The 15,906-nt window shown below is 45.0% G+C and overlaps 1 protein-coding gene across 1 annotated transcript in view; it reads right to left on the bottom strand.

Moving 5' to 3' along the window:
• MIF4GD (MIF4G domain containing) overlaps nt 1-15,906 on the bottom strand; it is a 336,773-nt gene that overhangs the window by 221,402 nt on the left and 99,465 nt on the right. The window contains exons 2-3 of the mRNA XM_044085031.1: nt 14,215-14,334; nt 13,053-13,162 (exon numbers count right to left, since the gene is read on the bottom strand). Coding sequence (XP_043940966.1) covers nt 13,053-13,162; nt 14,215-14,296 — 192 coding nt within the window. The 5' untranslated portion in view covers nt 14,297-14,334. The remainder of the gene's footprint in view (nt 1-13,052; nt 13,163-14,214; nt 14,335-15,906) is intronic.

The following is a 15,906-nucleotide window of genomic DNA, read 5'->3' as shown; positions in this document are numbered from 1 at the left end:
AGTTGTCCCTGGGTGACTCCCACTGAGGGGGGATAAGGGTGAAGTAGCTGCTGCATTTGGCATTGAGAGGGCTGGCAAAAAGGTCGCAGCAAGGCTGACCCCACCTGCGGAAGATCTGCTTCGCAACTTGACAGTTCAGGGACCACTCGTGAGGCATCAGAATAGCTCTGCTTAGCCTGTCTGCGATCACATTGGACTTCCCCAGAATGTGCATTGCTACCAGAAAACGTTGGGAAGACACTGCCCACTGCCACACATGCATGGCCTCTCTGCACAGGGGATATGACTTGGTTCCTCCTTGTTTGTTCAGATACCACACCACTGACATATTGTATGAGTGGATTGCAATAGTCCCGAGAGGAAGAAAACTCTGAAGTGCTTGCAACGCTAGTAGCACAGCTCTCATCTCCAGGACATTGATATGCAGATGCTTCTCGAGCTCTTGCCACGTGCCTTGGACTGTCCTGCCTAGATAATGCCCCCCCCCCAACCCCATCTGGGAGGCATCTGTGGTCACAGTGGCAACCGGGGGTGAAGGAACGAAGGGCTTTCCCGCACCAAGGTTGTCGGTGCAAAGCCACCAACTGAGATGCTGTTTGCACCTCTCTGTGAGTAGAATAGGGTGAGAAAGTGGAAGACATTGAAGAGACCACTGGGCGAAGAGTAGCCACTGAAGGAGCCTCATATGTAACCTTGCCAGAGGGACTAATATAATCATAGCAGCCATTGTCCAACAATTGGAGGACCCATCTTACCTTCACCCTTCTCAGAGGGAGCAAGGCGTAAACCTGTTGTTGTAGGACTCAGATTTTTTCCTGTGGTAGAAATGCCCGCATGAGGACTGTGTCTAATTCAGCACCTATAAAAGTGACACTCTGCGAGGGCAACAAGGCAGATTTTTCCCAGTTCAATGTGATGCCCAACTGATGACATAGGTTGATAGTAGCGTGCCTGGTCTGAAGTAGTAGATGCCTGGTGGTGGCAGTAAGGAGCCAGTCGTCCAGGTATGGAAACACTTGGAATCCCTGACGTCTCAAGTGAGCAGTCACCACTGCCATGCATTTGGTAAACACCCTGGGGGCTGTGGTGAGACCAAAGGGCAGGACCCGAAACTGAAAGTGACTTGCTCCCAGCCGAAGCGTAGGTGACTTCTGGATGCCCTGTCCATATTTATGTGGTAGTAAGCATCCTTGAGGTTAATGGAGCACAGCCACACTTCTTTTCCCAACAATGGGAGAATAGACTGCAACGTGACCATTCGGAAGTTGGACTTCTGCACATGGGTGTTCAATCGGCTGAGATCCAAAATGGGTCTCGGGTCCCCTTGTCCTTTTCGGCACCAAAAAGAATCTGGAGTAAGTCCCTAATCCGATCTGGTCTGAGGGGGCATGTTGGATGGCTCGTTTTTCTAGCAGCGTTGAAACTTCTGAAGCTGCGTAATCCCTTTGACTGGGTGGAACATCTGGGATTTTCTTGATTGGAGGGGGATTTGAAGAGAAGGGGATGACATATCCTCTGGAAATTATTCGTAGGACCCATTGGTCTTGGGTGATATCTTGCTAGGCCTCAGAGTATAATGAGATTTGACCCCTGACTGGCTCCGGAAATGCACAGTCGGGCCTCCCATCAGGAGTGGCGGTAGGGAGAACCACAAAAGGAATCACGGTCTCCCGAGTTTCGAGGGCCTCCTCTGCCCCTAGGGCGGCATCTTCCTGAAAAACCACCCCTCCCCTGCCTCTGGAGGGGGGCTCATCTTGTGTACCGGGAAAAACCTCTGATTTCTTGAACCACATTTTGTCACCCCGCTGGGCCTTGGGATAAGGCCTAGAGGGAAGGGAAAAACTGACTCCTACCGCAGACAAAGTTTTCCCCTCTTGCTCGCACTTAGTGAGAGTGTCTTTCACATTGGTTCTGAACAAAGAGGAACCATCAAACAGGGCATCGGTGAATGAAGACTTTAAGGCCTCCAAAAAAATGACAAAGGCGCATCCAGGCCTGCCTCCTAAGAACAACTCCTGAACTTGCTGCCCTACTCGCTCCCTCGGCTGCGTAGCAGATCAACCTCATGGAGGAGTTTGCAAAAGAAGTGAGGGTAGACCTCTGAGCATTGACCTTCTGGGCCACCGCCTTAAAAACATTACCCGTGAGAGTATCTCCAAGCTCCTTTAGGAGATCTCTCTGGAGCTGTGTAAATTGCGATAAGTAATTCAGTGACTGCAAGGTAAAAGGTCGCTGAAAAAAAAAGTACACTTCCCGTACCGGTCCATAGTCCTAAACGCCTTGTTAGGGGGGATGGACGGTGGAAGAAGTCTCAGCTAATTCCTTCTGGGTGGCAGCTGCCACCACCATGGCATCCACAGGGACTCCCTTGGATAGAAATTCCTCATCAGGAGGGGCAGAAAAAATTTAATGGGTCTCCTGGGGACTAGTTCCACAGAGTCTGGGGTTTCGCACACCCTTCGACAAACCAAACCAGAAGCTTGAAGGGTGGAGATGCCCAGGAGGTGGACGGCTGAGCACCAAAGGCCTTCAGGAAGACAAGACTCCTCTTCGGAGGAGGCTTTGGATGACCAGTCACCGCTTTGCTTCAAAATCTCTAGAATGTCAGAGAAAGAAACATCCTCAGAGGATAACTCAGGGGACCCCTCCGATTCCTCGAGGTCGGTGTCTGATGGGAGAGACTCATCCTGAGAATCTATGTGCTTCCTCTTGCACGTTTTCTTCCTGGGTGGCTCCTCAGGCAAAAACTCTGAGGGGCCCTCAGAAATATGGGGACCACTCGTGGGGGTACCCTGAGGCCTTGGGGCTCTGCTGTCCAGAGATAGATGGCGATCAGAGACCTGCACTGGTGTTGTAGGGGACAAGAGTGACCAACCCGTATGATGCTGCTGACTACCTGGCCAGCGCACTCGGCATGGCCTCGAAGGCTGGTCCTCCCGGGTCCGAAGAATGACCAGCCTCCGACGCCGAGATAGGAGTCAGGCTTCCCCACACCGAAGCACCGAGAGGGAGACTAGGAGCAGAGAGGTGTCCCAAAGCCTCTCCCTCTGGTCCGACCAATGAATCCAGAGTCCTGAACCCCGTGAATGGCACAGACGGGGTCGGAGCCAACGTCTGAACCGATAAGCCAGGAGGGGCTGTCGTAACCGACCTAGGGACATCACACGGAGCCAAGCACTCCAGCTCCGAAAGCTGAGATGTGCTCAGAGGAGGTAGGATCGATGTAGGTTGAGGGACCGCCAGTACCGGTGACTGAAGTCTCTGCACCACTCTATCGACGTTCACATCTAAGGTCCTGGAAGATTTGGAGGATAGGGAAGGAGATAGAGACCTCCTCTCTGAAGGAGACCTGCGAGGAGGAGATACCGGCCTAATGCTGGGTGACCGGCTCTGAACAGGCTCCAAGAAAATTGGAGCCGAAGCAGGTTCCATAACCACTGACACTTCCTGCGGCCCAGAAGACAATGGAGCCAAGGATGTCTATGAAGACTCTGCTATTTTTCTCCAGCAGCTCCGAGGATACTGATGGAGCCAGAGACCACTTTTTTGCTTTGGAAGATTTAGCCTTAGAGCTGGAAGCACTCTCCAGACCCTCCTCGAAGGAGGGTTTCAGAAGTCCCTTCAAAATCAATTTGTTCTTCCTTTCCTGAAGAACATGCGGGCTAAAGGCATGACAAAAACTACACAATTCCTGGAGATGAATCGCTCCCAGACAGTACACAGATCAGTGATGGACATCTTATAACTGCACTTGGAGCACTTCTTGAAGCCCGAGGGCTTATGCTCCTTAGTATCTTTGGACATAGTTACCACCAACAGCAAGTAACTAACTGAAAATTAGACCAACGGTCAAACAGCCCCAAGCACGGGAGCAAGCCAAACAGACAGAACACCACAAAAGATCTCTAACTCAAAACGATCCTTGGACACAAATACAAGGGGGGAGGACTAATTCCTCCAATTTAAAACGGTTTTAGTCCAAGGGAAGAATTAGCACACAAGGAAAGCAAGGGGACAGACTAGATCCTCTAAATGAAACGGGTCTAGCCCGTTGGAAACAGCTAGTAGGATACCACAGAATACGCAATAAAGAAAACTCAACTTTTCCACAAAACAGTCAAGAACACACACAATAGCTATTAAAATTGCTTTTTTGCAAAAAACTTCTGATATAAGAAAAGGGTACTTGGCCACATCCAAGAGCGAGACCACGCCCGAGCTACACGAGCGGCAAACAAGATCTGGGGATAGAGAGCAGTGCAGCATGGGATACCATCTTAGCCCAGCCAATAGAAAGACTTCGAGCTAAAAAGTATGTCCGAGTCGGAGCAGACATTCGGCTCTGAACCCACGGGTAAGAATGTAGGCGAGATTGGACTACATAACATCTTACTTTAACAGTTTATGTCTGGATGAACACTACTGCAGCAGCCTTAGCTATATGGGTTAGATCCGGCATAGGCTAGAACAGCTGGCCGGCTTCCAAAGCTTCAGGGCACCTTCAATGTGCCCAAACCAGTCAGCTCAAGTTGAGCAGACTAAAAAGACAGGCTTGGGCACCAAGCCCTTCAGTGGTTTCATGGACACTGAGTCTTCAAAGGACAATGTTGGAATACCAAAAAATATATATCCACACCCTGGCATAAACACACCAAAAAACAATGGGGAGGAAGGGAGTGGCTACTGCAGCAGAGATTATTCAAACATCTACTGTTACGGTAAGTTTACTTACAAAACTGTACTATGTTCATCAGACTAATCACTGCTGCAGCAGCCTTAGCTATATGGTTAGATTATCCTAGCTTACTACATTTTAGAAATGGAAGACTCTAAGAGCCCTTGGAGAATGTCCCTAGCAAGGTCTGAGCTAGACCTAGAGAAGGAATCAAGCTTATCGCACTTTGTAAAAGTATGCACAGAGGACTAAGATGCAAGCTTCTAGGATACTTCTAGAATACAACCCTTTCTCCAAAAAGCCATAGATGAAGGAAATGCCCTGGTAGAGAGAGAGCCTTGACCCTGCCTGGAATGGTTTTGTTGTGCAAGTATAACAAAAGGTAATAGCTTAGACAATCATTTGGAAATAGTCTGTTCTGAACCAAATTGTCCCTTCTGCCTTCAAAAGAAATGAACAATTAATACGAAGACCTGAAAGATTTAGTTCTGTCAAGATAGTACCGGACCGTGGACATCGAAGGTACAGAGCATCTGTTCTCTCTCATTTTTACATTCAGGAAAGAAAAGAAGAAGACTGACAGCTTGGCTTAAAAGTAAACTCCAGATACCACTTTAGGCATAAAAGAAGGATCAATTCTCAAAAGAAACCCTGTCCCTACAGAAAAGGAGATTGAGTTGACTCAACATAAAGTACAGTTTTGTACCTACCATAAATGTAGATGTTAGAGTGCTAATACAGCTGCAGTAATCACAGATGGGTTCTCTGCCGTCAGGCGGTCCCTCAGTCGGCCGAATTCCAAAGTCTAGGTCCGGCGTCGGTTGTTGTCGCTTTCTTTCCTGACGTCAGTGCGACAGGGGTATACAAGACAGAGCAGACGCCATATTCTTCAGCCTTTCTTGCCCCAGATGTCAGGTGCCCCCAGAAGGAAATTGTAAGCAAATACACCATAGAAGGATGACCCAATCAGGTTGTATGAGGAGGTGTTAGCCACTAGGCCTTTACCAAAAGGGGAAGGAGGGAGGGAAACCTGTACTGCAGCTGTATTAGCACTCTAACATCTACATTTATGGTAGGTACAAAACTGTACTATGTTCATCGTGCATACAGCTGCAGTAATCACAGATGGGTAGAATCCCAAAGCTACGCACAGGGTGGTAGGCACTAGGTGGAACTGGGATGAGCCAGAATGCCCTGCAAAACAGCAGTGGCAAAGCCTGCTCTAGTTTTGGAATATAAAGGCAGGTGGTAGTGTTTTGTGAAGGTATGCACAGAACTCCAAGTGGCTGCCTCCAAAATGTCTTTGGTTGGAACTCCTCTGAGGAAGGCTGTAGAGGTAGCTGTGGCCCTGGTGGAGTGGGATCTGATGCCTGTAGGGACAGATTTTCCATGATAGGAGTAACAAAACCGTATGCAGTGGCCCATCCATTTTGAAATTGTCCATTTGGTAACTGGCTTCCCTTGCGCTCCTACAGCAAAGGACACAAAACGTTGTTCTGATTTCCTGAAAGGCTTTGTTCTGTCCAAATAATAACGTAGCTGTCTATGGATGTCTAAGGAGTGTAGCAGCCTTTCCCCTTTGTTTTGAGGATTGGGGTAAAAGGTAGGTAAGAGTATGGCTTGATTTAAAGCTACCCTGGATACCACTTTAGGCATAAATGACAGGTTGGTACGAAGGGAAACCCTGTCCTGATGGAAGATGAGAAAGGGCTGCACAGCCATGAGGGCTTGTAGTTCCAAAACCCTACGAGCTGAGGTAATGGCCAGAAGGAAGGCTGTTTTCCAGGACAAATATTGCAAATCTGCTTGAGGCAGCTGGTTCAAAGGGAGGCAATGTTAATTTTTCTAGAATGAAATTAAGATCCCAGGCTGGTATTGGTTGTTTCCTTGGTGGTCTTATGTTCTTAGCCCCTCTGAGGAACTGTCTTAAGAGTGGGTGAGAGAATAAGGGTGGATCAGTGTTGAATTCTGCAGAAATGGCATGGATTTTTATGGAGGAAAAAGAAAGTCCACTGTTCAGCAGCTCAGCTAGATACTGTAATACCAGAGGCAAGTTCAGTTTTCTTGGGTCCTGGCCTTTTTTCTCATTCCAAGAGCAAAACAGTTTCCATTTTGCGGAGTAAGCCTTTCTAGTAGATGGCCTTCTGGCCTCCAAAATGACATCCTGCACCTCTTTGGGGAGTAGGTTCTATTGTGGTGTTAAGGAATTTTCCATGCAGCGAGATTGAGTGTTTTCAGCTGACTGTGAAGAGTTTTGTAGCTGTGCTGAGTCAGCAGAAGAGGTAGGGACCAGGGAGGAGTATGTGTTAGGCTCCTCAGGAGTGGGTACCAGTGCTGTCTTGGCCAGTCTGGAGCAATCAGTATCATCTTCGGTCTGTCTGCTCTTGCTTTCAAGAGTACCTTGGGCAGAAGAGGTAGAGGTGGTAAGGCGTAAACTGTCCATGCTGTCCAACTGAATGAAAGGGCGTCCACTCTCCAGGACTTAGGATGAAAGGTCCTTGAACAGAACTTTTCCAATTGATGATTCCTGTGGGAGGCGAAGAGATCTATGTCTGGCCTCCCCCACGCTTGGATTACCTTTGTAAACACTTGAGGATGCAACTTCCATTCGTGTGGATCTGTCATTTTTCTGCTTAGGTTGTCTGCCAGCGTGTTTTCCAAACCTGGCAAGTACTGTGCCTTAAGTTCGATTTGCCATTCCAGAGCCAAGTTCCAAAGTGTCATGGCTAGTCTGCACAGGGAGTACGAATGTGTTCCTCCTTGTTTGTTTATGTACCACATTACTGTGGTGTTGTCTGTTCTTCTCAATAGTTGTCCTGGATGCAGGAGGTCCTTGAAAGCTGTAATTGCATTTATCACTGCTAGCATTTCTTTCTGATTGATATGAAGGTGCTTTTCCTTTTGGGACCATTTGCCCTGAATGCACTTGTCCGTCATGTGCTCCCCCCAGGCGTAATCTGAGGCGTCTGTTGTGATGACTTGATTTGCTTGAGGCTTGCAGAATGGGAGACCTGTGTTTGTTTGACATGCTTGGGCCCACCATAGAAATTCCTTTTGTAAACATGGAATTATTGGTATTGTTTCCAAACTGTGGCTGTGCTGAGACCATAGGTTTTTTAGGTACCATTGAAGCTTCCTCATATGCAACTTTGCACATGGGATTAAAAGAATGCAAGATGCCATGAAGCCCAGAGCCTGCAGGATTTTCCTTGCAGTAAGCCTGGTACAATTTGCTAGTATTTTGAATTACTGAGTTAGTTTCCCTTGTTTTTCTGGCGCAAGATAGGCCATCTGGGTGTTTGTGTCCAAGTTAGCACCCAGGAAAATTATTTTCTGAGATGGTGTTAGCTCTTTATTGACTGTGTATCCCAGGGAATTCAGTAACCATGTTACATAAGCCAGATGTTCCAGAAGTATGTGCTTGCTGTCCGCTTGGATCAGGCAGTCGTTCAAATAAGGGTAAATTTGTAACCCTTGAAGTCTGCAGTAGGCAATTACTGATGCCAGGCATTTCGTGAATACCTGGGCGCAGTAGATAAGCCAAAGGGCAATGCAGAGAATTGATAGTGAAACGAACCTGCAAGAAATCTGAGGTATCTTCTGCAGCTTTGTCTGATTGGGACATGCAGGTATGCCTCCTTGAGGTCCAATGTTACCAGCCAAAACTCCTTGCCCAGCATGGGAAGAAGCTGCTGTAATGTGAGCATCTTGAATTTTGGCACGAGTAAGAATGTGTTTAGGATGGATAAGTCCAAAATGGGTCTCCAGTCGGTTCCTTTTCTTGGTACCAGAAATAGCCTGGAATAAAAACCTTGACCTTGTTCGTGAGTAGGTACCTCTTGAATAGCTTTCATGTCTATGAGCTTTGAAATTTGTAGTTGTGCCTCTGCCCTTTGATTGTGTGGCAGGTTTGGCATGCCTGTCATTTTTGGAAGTGTGTGAAAATGAAATCTGTAGCCTCTGTTTATAATGTCCAGGATCCATTTGTCTGTTGTGATAATATGCCAATTTTTTGAAAATAATGCCAGCTTTCCTCCCAAGGGTGCTGCCAGCTGAGACTTGCTTGGCATGGAAAGGAGGACGTCATTGGGTTTGTTTCCTGTATTGTTGTGCACTGTCTTCGCCACCTCTTAGTGCTGGAGTTTGCCATTGCCTGCCTCTATATGATCCTTGTGATTGTCCTCTGCCCCTTGAGCGCCTGTATCTACCTCTTTGGGGCTTGTCCGTGGCTGGAAAGGACCAGTTTTTTGAAGGCCAATTTCTACTAAAATGTGGTGGTTGAACCTGTTGAAAAGCTTTGACAGTTTGCATAGATTTGGCTTTTTCTTCCATTTTCCGTAGTATCTCCTCAGCATTAGTACCAAATAGCACATCCTTTTGTAAAGGAGCATCTAGTAGTTTAGCTTTCACATGATCAGGCAAGATTTGTTCCCTAAGCCAGGCATGTCTACGAATGAATGATCCTGTAACAGCAGCTCTACTTGAGGCCTCTAGGGCATCATAACCACATTGTAAGGTGTGTTTACCCACTTGTTCTGCACTATGCATCATATCCTGCAACTCCTTCAAATCTGGTTGTTCAGGTTGAGACATTTTATTTCTTAATTGTGCTGATATTTAAGCATATGAAACTGACAATTTAAGGCCCTCATGGCTAGGGTGGCTGAGGTATATGCCTTTTTTCCCCACCTTTCTAAGGATCTTGACTCTCTTTCGGAGGGTAGTGGATTCTTAGCAGTAGAGGCTTTCATTCCCTTGGGGCCTTGAGAAATGGTTTCAGGATCAGCATTATGGCTTTTGTAAAGGAAATGGTGTGAGTTAGGAACTCTGTAGTACCTATCAGGCTTGACTGGGGCCGGAGGCAGGGAATCCGGATTAAGACAAGCCTCCGCATAAACATCATCAAGTATATCCAAGACAGGAGGTATCGCCAGAGGCCTGTGTTGAGGTAACAAAAGAAATTCCCCAAGTCTTTTCTTGGAATCAGAAAAGTCTTGGCCTTCCCAATGGAAGTGTTCCCTCAAGGTGTGCAAGGTTTCCCCAAAAGAAAAATCCTCTGGAGGAGATACAGAAGGAATGGACTGCTCTGCATCAGAGTCTTCAAAAGGAGAGAAAGAGTGTTCCTCTACATCAGAATGTTCTGAAAAAATGGAGCCCTGATCAGAAGAGGGAGAATCTTCCTCCACTCTGGGTCTCTTGTCTGGAGGGGGTTGGGAACCCCTGATAAGAGTAATCAAATCCTCAGCCATTTTAAGCATCTGCTTTTTAGGCATGGGGCCTGGAGATGGCCCTGTGCAACAGGCCTCTTGGGATGCCTGGCTGATTTGGACTTAGAAAAGGCCTTAATGGAAAAGGAAGATGAGGGTCTAAAGACACCATGGGTGGAAGTGGACCTGTCCACATTAGGAGGCTCAACGCTCACAGTGGCTTCGGTGGTTGCAGTCTGGGTATGGGCCGAGGTACCTGCGGTCTCGGGTACCGAAGACCCCGCCAAAGAAGTGTCGTCTGTAGTCAGGGACTGCATAGGCATCTCGCTAAGAACCGGACCATGTGTAGCCAGTTTTGGCGTGGTGTCAGTGGAGACCGCGGACCTCATGATTCGGTCCTTGTCCTTGCGTTTTTTGGACAAAACGGTAGTCTGAGTATCCGACGACATTTTATAATCAAGGGCTTTACCAAAAAGGTGCTGGGCGAACTCCGCCCGACACTTTATAGTGCGTTTATTGAAAGTAGCGCAAAAGCGACAGCCCGAGACATCGTGGTCTGGGCCTAAACAAGGTATGCAGAGGGAATGGAAATCCTTATGCGGTATTTGCTTCCCACAAGAAATACAATTGTTAACTTTTTCTGACATCGGTCTGAGGCAAGAAAAGTTTCACTAACTTGGTACTTAGCTTTAAAGAAGACTTCGGTTTCCAATTTTTCGTAAATTCAGGAGCTGGCCGACCGGCACTTGCGAACTGCTTCTGCTTCGGGCACCGCGCGGCAAAAAAGACTGAAGAATATGGCGTCGGCTGTGTCATATATACCCCTGTCGCACTGACGCCAGGAAAGAAAGCGACAACAACCGACGCCGGACCTAGACTTTGGAATTCGGCCAACCGAGGGACCACCTGACGGCAGAGAACCCATCTGTGATTACTGCAGCTGTATGCACGATGAACATCAGATTGCAACTCAGACGCCCTTCTTGCAAAGGTCACAGCACTCAGTAAAACTGTTTACATGTCAAAGTAAAAAACTGTTTACATGTCAAGAACCACAAGCCATAAAGATTAGCTGGTTCAAATGGAGCTAGTGTTAGCCTCTCTAATACAAAATAAGGACCCATGGAGGGACAGGCCTCTTATGCAAAACCCCTATCAAGAACATTTTGACATGGGACTGCATTGAAAGAGGAGGATCTATAAGCAGACATGTTGAAATGGCCAATAAATTAACCTTTAGAGAAATAAAGAGCATAGAATAGTAAACACAAATATTGCAGAAACAGAGAACAACTAGCCCTGAATGGGCATTGGTTATGTTGGCAATATCTAGGAAAACCTTTTCTATTTGCTAATATATCATTTTTCCAGTTGCAATCTTTGTTGCTCCATTAGTACATGTTACACGTCCTCACTAAATGGGTGCCTAAAAAGAAATGAGACCCTACCATCCAGGCAGCCAACTGAAGTTGATGTCCAGATTTATCAAACACCCGTGTTCTTGAGCAAGTACATTCACTCTGTGAGGTAGCTTGTGGCAACTGCCCCTGGCCATTTCCAAAAGACCAAACTCAGAGTGTGGAAAACCCTTAGAAAGAGAGATCTAGATATATATATATTTTTTGCCTATGGAAGGAAAGCTCTTAACATTGAGGTGTCTAGCTGACATCCCAGAAATACAATCCTGTGTGAAGTAGTCAAGGAAGACTTCTGAAGGTTCTCTTGAAATCCCAGCTAGTGTACTAAACCTCTCACTCAAGGGAGAGCCTTCTGACACTTTGAAAACAACTCTGCAAAGACAAGCAAGTAGTCTAAATTTGGAAAATGTGGATACCCTACATCTGGAGCAAGACACTTTGACACTCCTGGTGCAGTAGACAGACTAAAGGTAAAGCAGAGAAATGACAATGTGATCCAGACACAAAACCTTAACAAACATATGAAGTTTGGATGAAGAGATGTGAAAAGGATCTTTTAAGTCTAGTGTAAAAAGGCTGTGAAGTGACATTATTTTGGATTTGGGCACTATCTCAAACAGGTTTAAGAAAGATCAATACAAAAATGGTCTCCAAACATTTTCTCTCATTGGCACTAGGAACATTCTTTAATAAAAACCCCTCCCCACTAAGGATGAAGGAACTGGTTTTATCGCACTTCGGTACAGCATGTGATAAAGAACCAGTGGAAATAACATCTTATCTGGAGGATGAGGAATGACTCTTCACTTGAAAGGAGGAAAAATTTCCTCCACTTCCATATGTAAACTTGATGAATGATGTTCAAAACCCATTTACCTCAAACTATCTTTTACCGCAGAGAAAAATTGTGATTCACAATTTCTGTAAGACAAAAGGGGTCATGGTGGGAGGGGGTCATAAGGTTTCCTGAATAGCCAGACTTGGACTGTTCTTAACTGTGGGAGGTTAAAGACTTTTGTTGAGACTGTTTATTCTACATTTTGCCAAAACCAGATGGAGAAAAAAAACCCTTGGGCAAGTTGGTAAAGGAGGGCTGAAATCTTACAGATTTCCTGGGTTAGCTTATCACCACAGTCCTACATACAGTACTGTGGTTTTCCTCAGAGTTGTGTGCAGCCAGATTCCAGGACAATGCCACATATGCACTCATAGGAACATGAATCTTTCCACAATGATGCACCTTCCCTTCTGAAACTTGGGATATTCTGCCAGTATGCCAAGGGGCTCATCCTGACCACCTGTCGGTATTCCTTCTTTTTCTATAAAATGTTGACAGACTTGCATTATTATTCTGAAGATGTGCTCTGGCCAAGCCTCATACACTTGACATTAACAGCAGCCTCATGACCAGTCAACACACTGTCAGTATACACTCCTCGCCTTCTATACAGGACATTCCTTGTGCTTTGCCTAGTACTTACCTGTGAGCCTACTGTACGCTTACAGTCTTCCGACCACAACAATCCTAGCAAATACCCATATCCACAATGTGGAACTATCTGTGTTTTCTCCAGGACTACAGCTGTAGAATTCGAAAGCTATAGGCAATACATTCTGTACTACTTTCATTAAAATGAATACATGGAAATACCTACTGCAGTTCAAGAGTAGGTTTTGGTCTCAAAAAAATACTTAATACAGTATACGTACAGTAAAAGAATGTACATTACTTTCATGATGTACAGGCTTTACCTGTGTTATGGTATAACAAATGCGACCGGCTTCCTTGCAAAAAGCTGTGTCTTTCAGAGACTGGTCAATGATAAAATTTGCAACCGTTTCCAAGTCAACACCACTAGGATCTGCAGGAACAGCAAAAGTTGGGAGAGAGATTAAGAAATAAAAGCTGTGATGTTTAATGGTACAATTAAAAAGAAATCAACACTGCACTGTTGAATGATACGGTTGAAACTAGGTGAAATGTATTATAATCAAAGGTCCTCTTGAATAACAAATGTTATGACTTCTGAGTACTCCGAGATGGCAAACAAACAATCCAGTCACTAATCTTACAATGAAGGCTAGGAGCCAAGGGGTCAGATCCAATCAAATGTGAAATTCCACACAGTCTTGTGCTACTAAGGGTGAAAGCTGAACTCTATAGTAACATGTACTAACTACAGGAACAGAAGCATATTTTGGATGACATGCAATCAGATGGAACACTAACTTGGCTTAAGAACATCTACAGTAATAAGCAAATGTACAGCAGAGTATGAGGAAAAGCAAAGGATACAGAATGTGTACACAGAAACTAGACAATCTAGCTTCACATAACTATCATGGTTCAAGCATGAAGTAAAGAAATGAAAATGACGGATAAGAAGCAAAACAGTAGAAACACTGGTGGCAAATGAAAGAAGAGAAATCAAGTCTGACAGGAGATACTACTATGCAGACAATGGGGTGGGGCTATCAAATGCAGTGCCAAAATAACCATGTATAGTGCAAATCAAGACTATTAAAGATACCTGGGGTGGAAAAAAAAGAATAGGGAGGGGGGCAGCTGTACTGGGCTTTTGTAGCACTTAGGCAGAGGAGATGGTTTTCAGTTTGTATCTGCATATATTCATGCAAATTATAAGGCAAACATTAGAAATCAAATAATATTGCTGCTCTACACAAAATTCAAACTGCAACTTCTTGATGGGATCAAAGTATGCTTTATTAAGAAGAAACCTACTACAAAGTCAAATAAATCAAAACTATCACTCTGCTACGACAACACAAAACATCCAGCTATCCACCTAGATGGCAAGAGAAAACAGACATGCAGATTCCCAATGCCAACATAGATAGTGGTTGATTACAAAAAATAATTATGCAAAAACTCAGCACTTTGGTGCTCACAAACCTTTCAAAGCAGTTTTCAGTAATTGCTGTGTGTCTGCATCAAAAGAGTGGATCTTGTACTCTTCCTTGTTCGTATTCTCCATCAGCTGATTAGAGTGCTTACTGGGGCAAAAGGCAGGACCTGGAGGACAGAATGACCTAGTTATACTTAACGTGAAACTATGTTCAGAGAAATAGCGACATGCAAAGAGGCTCAAAAAAAAAAAAAAAAAAAAAAAAAAAAAGAAAAAAAACCTATTCCAATGTGACTTACTTATCTTCTAACATATTCTGAGTAATCAAACAAACAGCAATGTGCTGCATCACAGCACGAGTACCACAACTTCAAACATGCAATTACAATTTAAAATAGTTAACGTCAAAACTCACTACAATGCTATTTAATTTTACAGGGACAAGGGGCTGTAGCCCTGCTACTTTATACCTGCTACTTTATACCATCTCCAAGATCACGGTTAAAATTTTTTTTTAACAATCTGAATAATCTGTTTTAACTAAACTCCTTAACTCTACAGTAATTCCAGTAAACAACTCTACTGCATTTGCATAGACTGCTGGACTTGCGCCTCAAGTGACAGCCTGTCTTATTCAGGAGTAGTGATTGCTTTAAGGCAGTTCCAAGACATTCAACAACAGAACTAAGTCTGAAGAAAATCCCCCCTCATTGTGTACTTGTTGGGTTCTTAAACCCACTGTATTTCTTGTTGTCTCCCCCTTCTGCTAACTTACCCACAATATGGATGGCGCAGTGGTGCAGCGGTAGAGTTGACACCTCACAGCAAGAGGTTCTCCGGTTTGATTCTCAGCTGGGGAGCCTTCTGTGTGGAGTTTGCATGTCTTTCCTGCATTCGTGCACGTTTCCTCCGGGTGCTCCGGTTTCCTCCCACCTTACAAAGACATATGTCTGGAGCATTTCTCCCCGGGCCTCCAATGAAAATTGGCTTTGTTCCAAGTCAGACTTTTCTGGTTAACAAATGTTAAATAAATAAAATATTCCCCACCATCTCCTCTTTCATTGGTTATCAGCAAGCACAAAAGTATCACTTTGTGAGGTCACTCGCCTTAAGCTATTTAAACACATTTGCTCTCCCAGTGCATTTCATATCCCCAGAATGCCGAGTGCACAAAAAGCCAATCCATGCTGCTCTTTTAAACTTTGTGGCTCTTGAGTTGCTTACTCTTACTATAAAAATGTTGCTGAAAACTCATTCCAGTCTCACTGCATCTGCTCATACTAGTGAGAATCAGAAGAGCAAATTGGTAAGGCCTCCTCCCACCACTGACTGCTAAAATTCTAGACATCCTCTTTCATATATTCCTGCCTGCTTAGAGCACACTGCAATACCTAAAAGTATTACCTTCTTTTTTCATATTTTACTTGCAATATGCAACATCTGGGACAAGATTACTGGATAACTGGTGAACCTTCTGTATATTCTGTATTCTACCACATTTACATGACCTCTACTGCATTTAGTTTACTCGTCCAAATATCTAAGCACTGAAAAAGATGGAAGTTAAGCCTGCTAATTTCACCTCTGATGCCAGCCTTTCACCACTAGATCTCCTTAGACAATTACACACTAGTAATTCCATTTGTGAGGGGTGTAAATTAAATTGGGAGGCTTCCCGCTCTAAAAATGTGTATACACCACCACTACAAACCTTTAAAGATCACACCAAAAAGTACAGT

This window comes from Protopterus annectens, chromosome 10.part0 (genome assembly GCF_019279795.1).
Source record: "Protopterus annectens isolate FY-2018-M chromosome 10.part0, PAN1.0, whole genome shotgun sequence".
Taxonomy (NCBI): Eukaryota; Metazoa; Chordata; order Ceratodontiformes; family Protopteridae; genus Protopterus; species Protopterus annectens.
The sequence above is the reverse complement of the archived record's forward strand: the minus strand, read 5'-3'. Positions and strand labels throughout refer to the sequence as shown.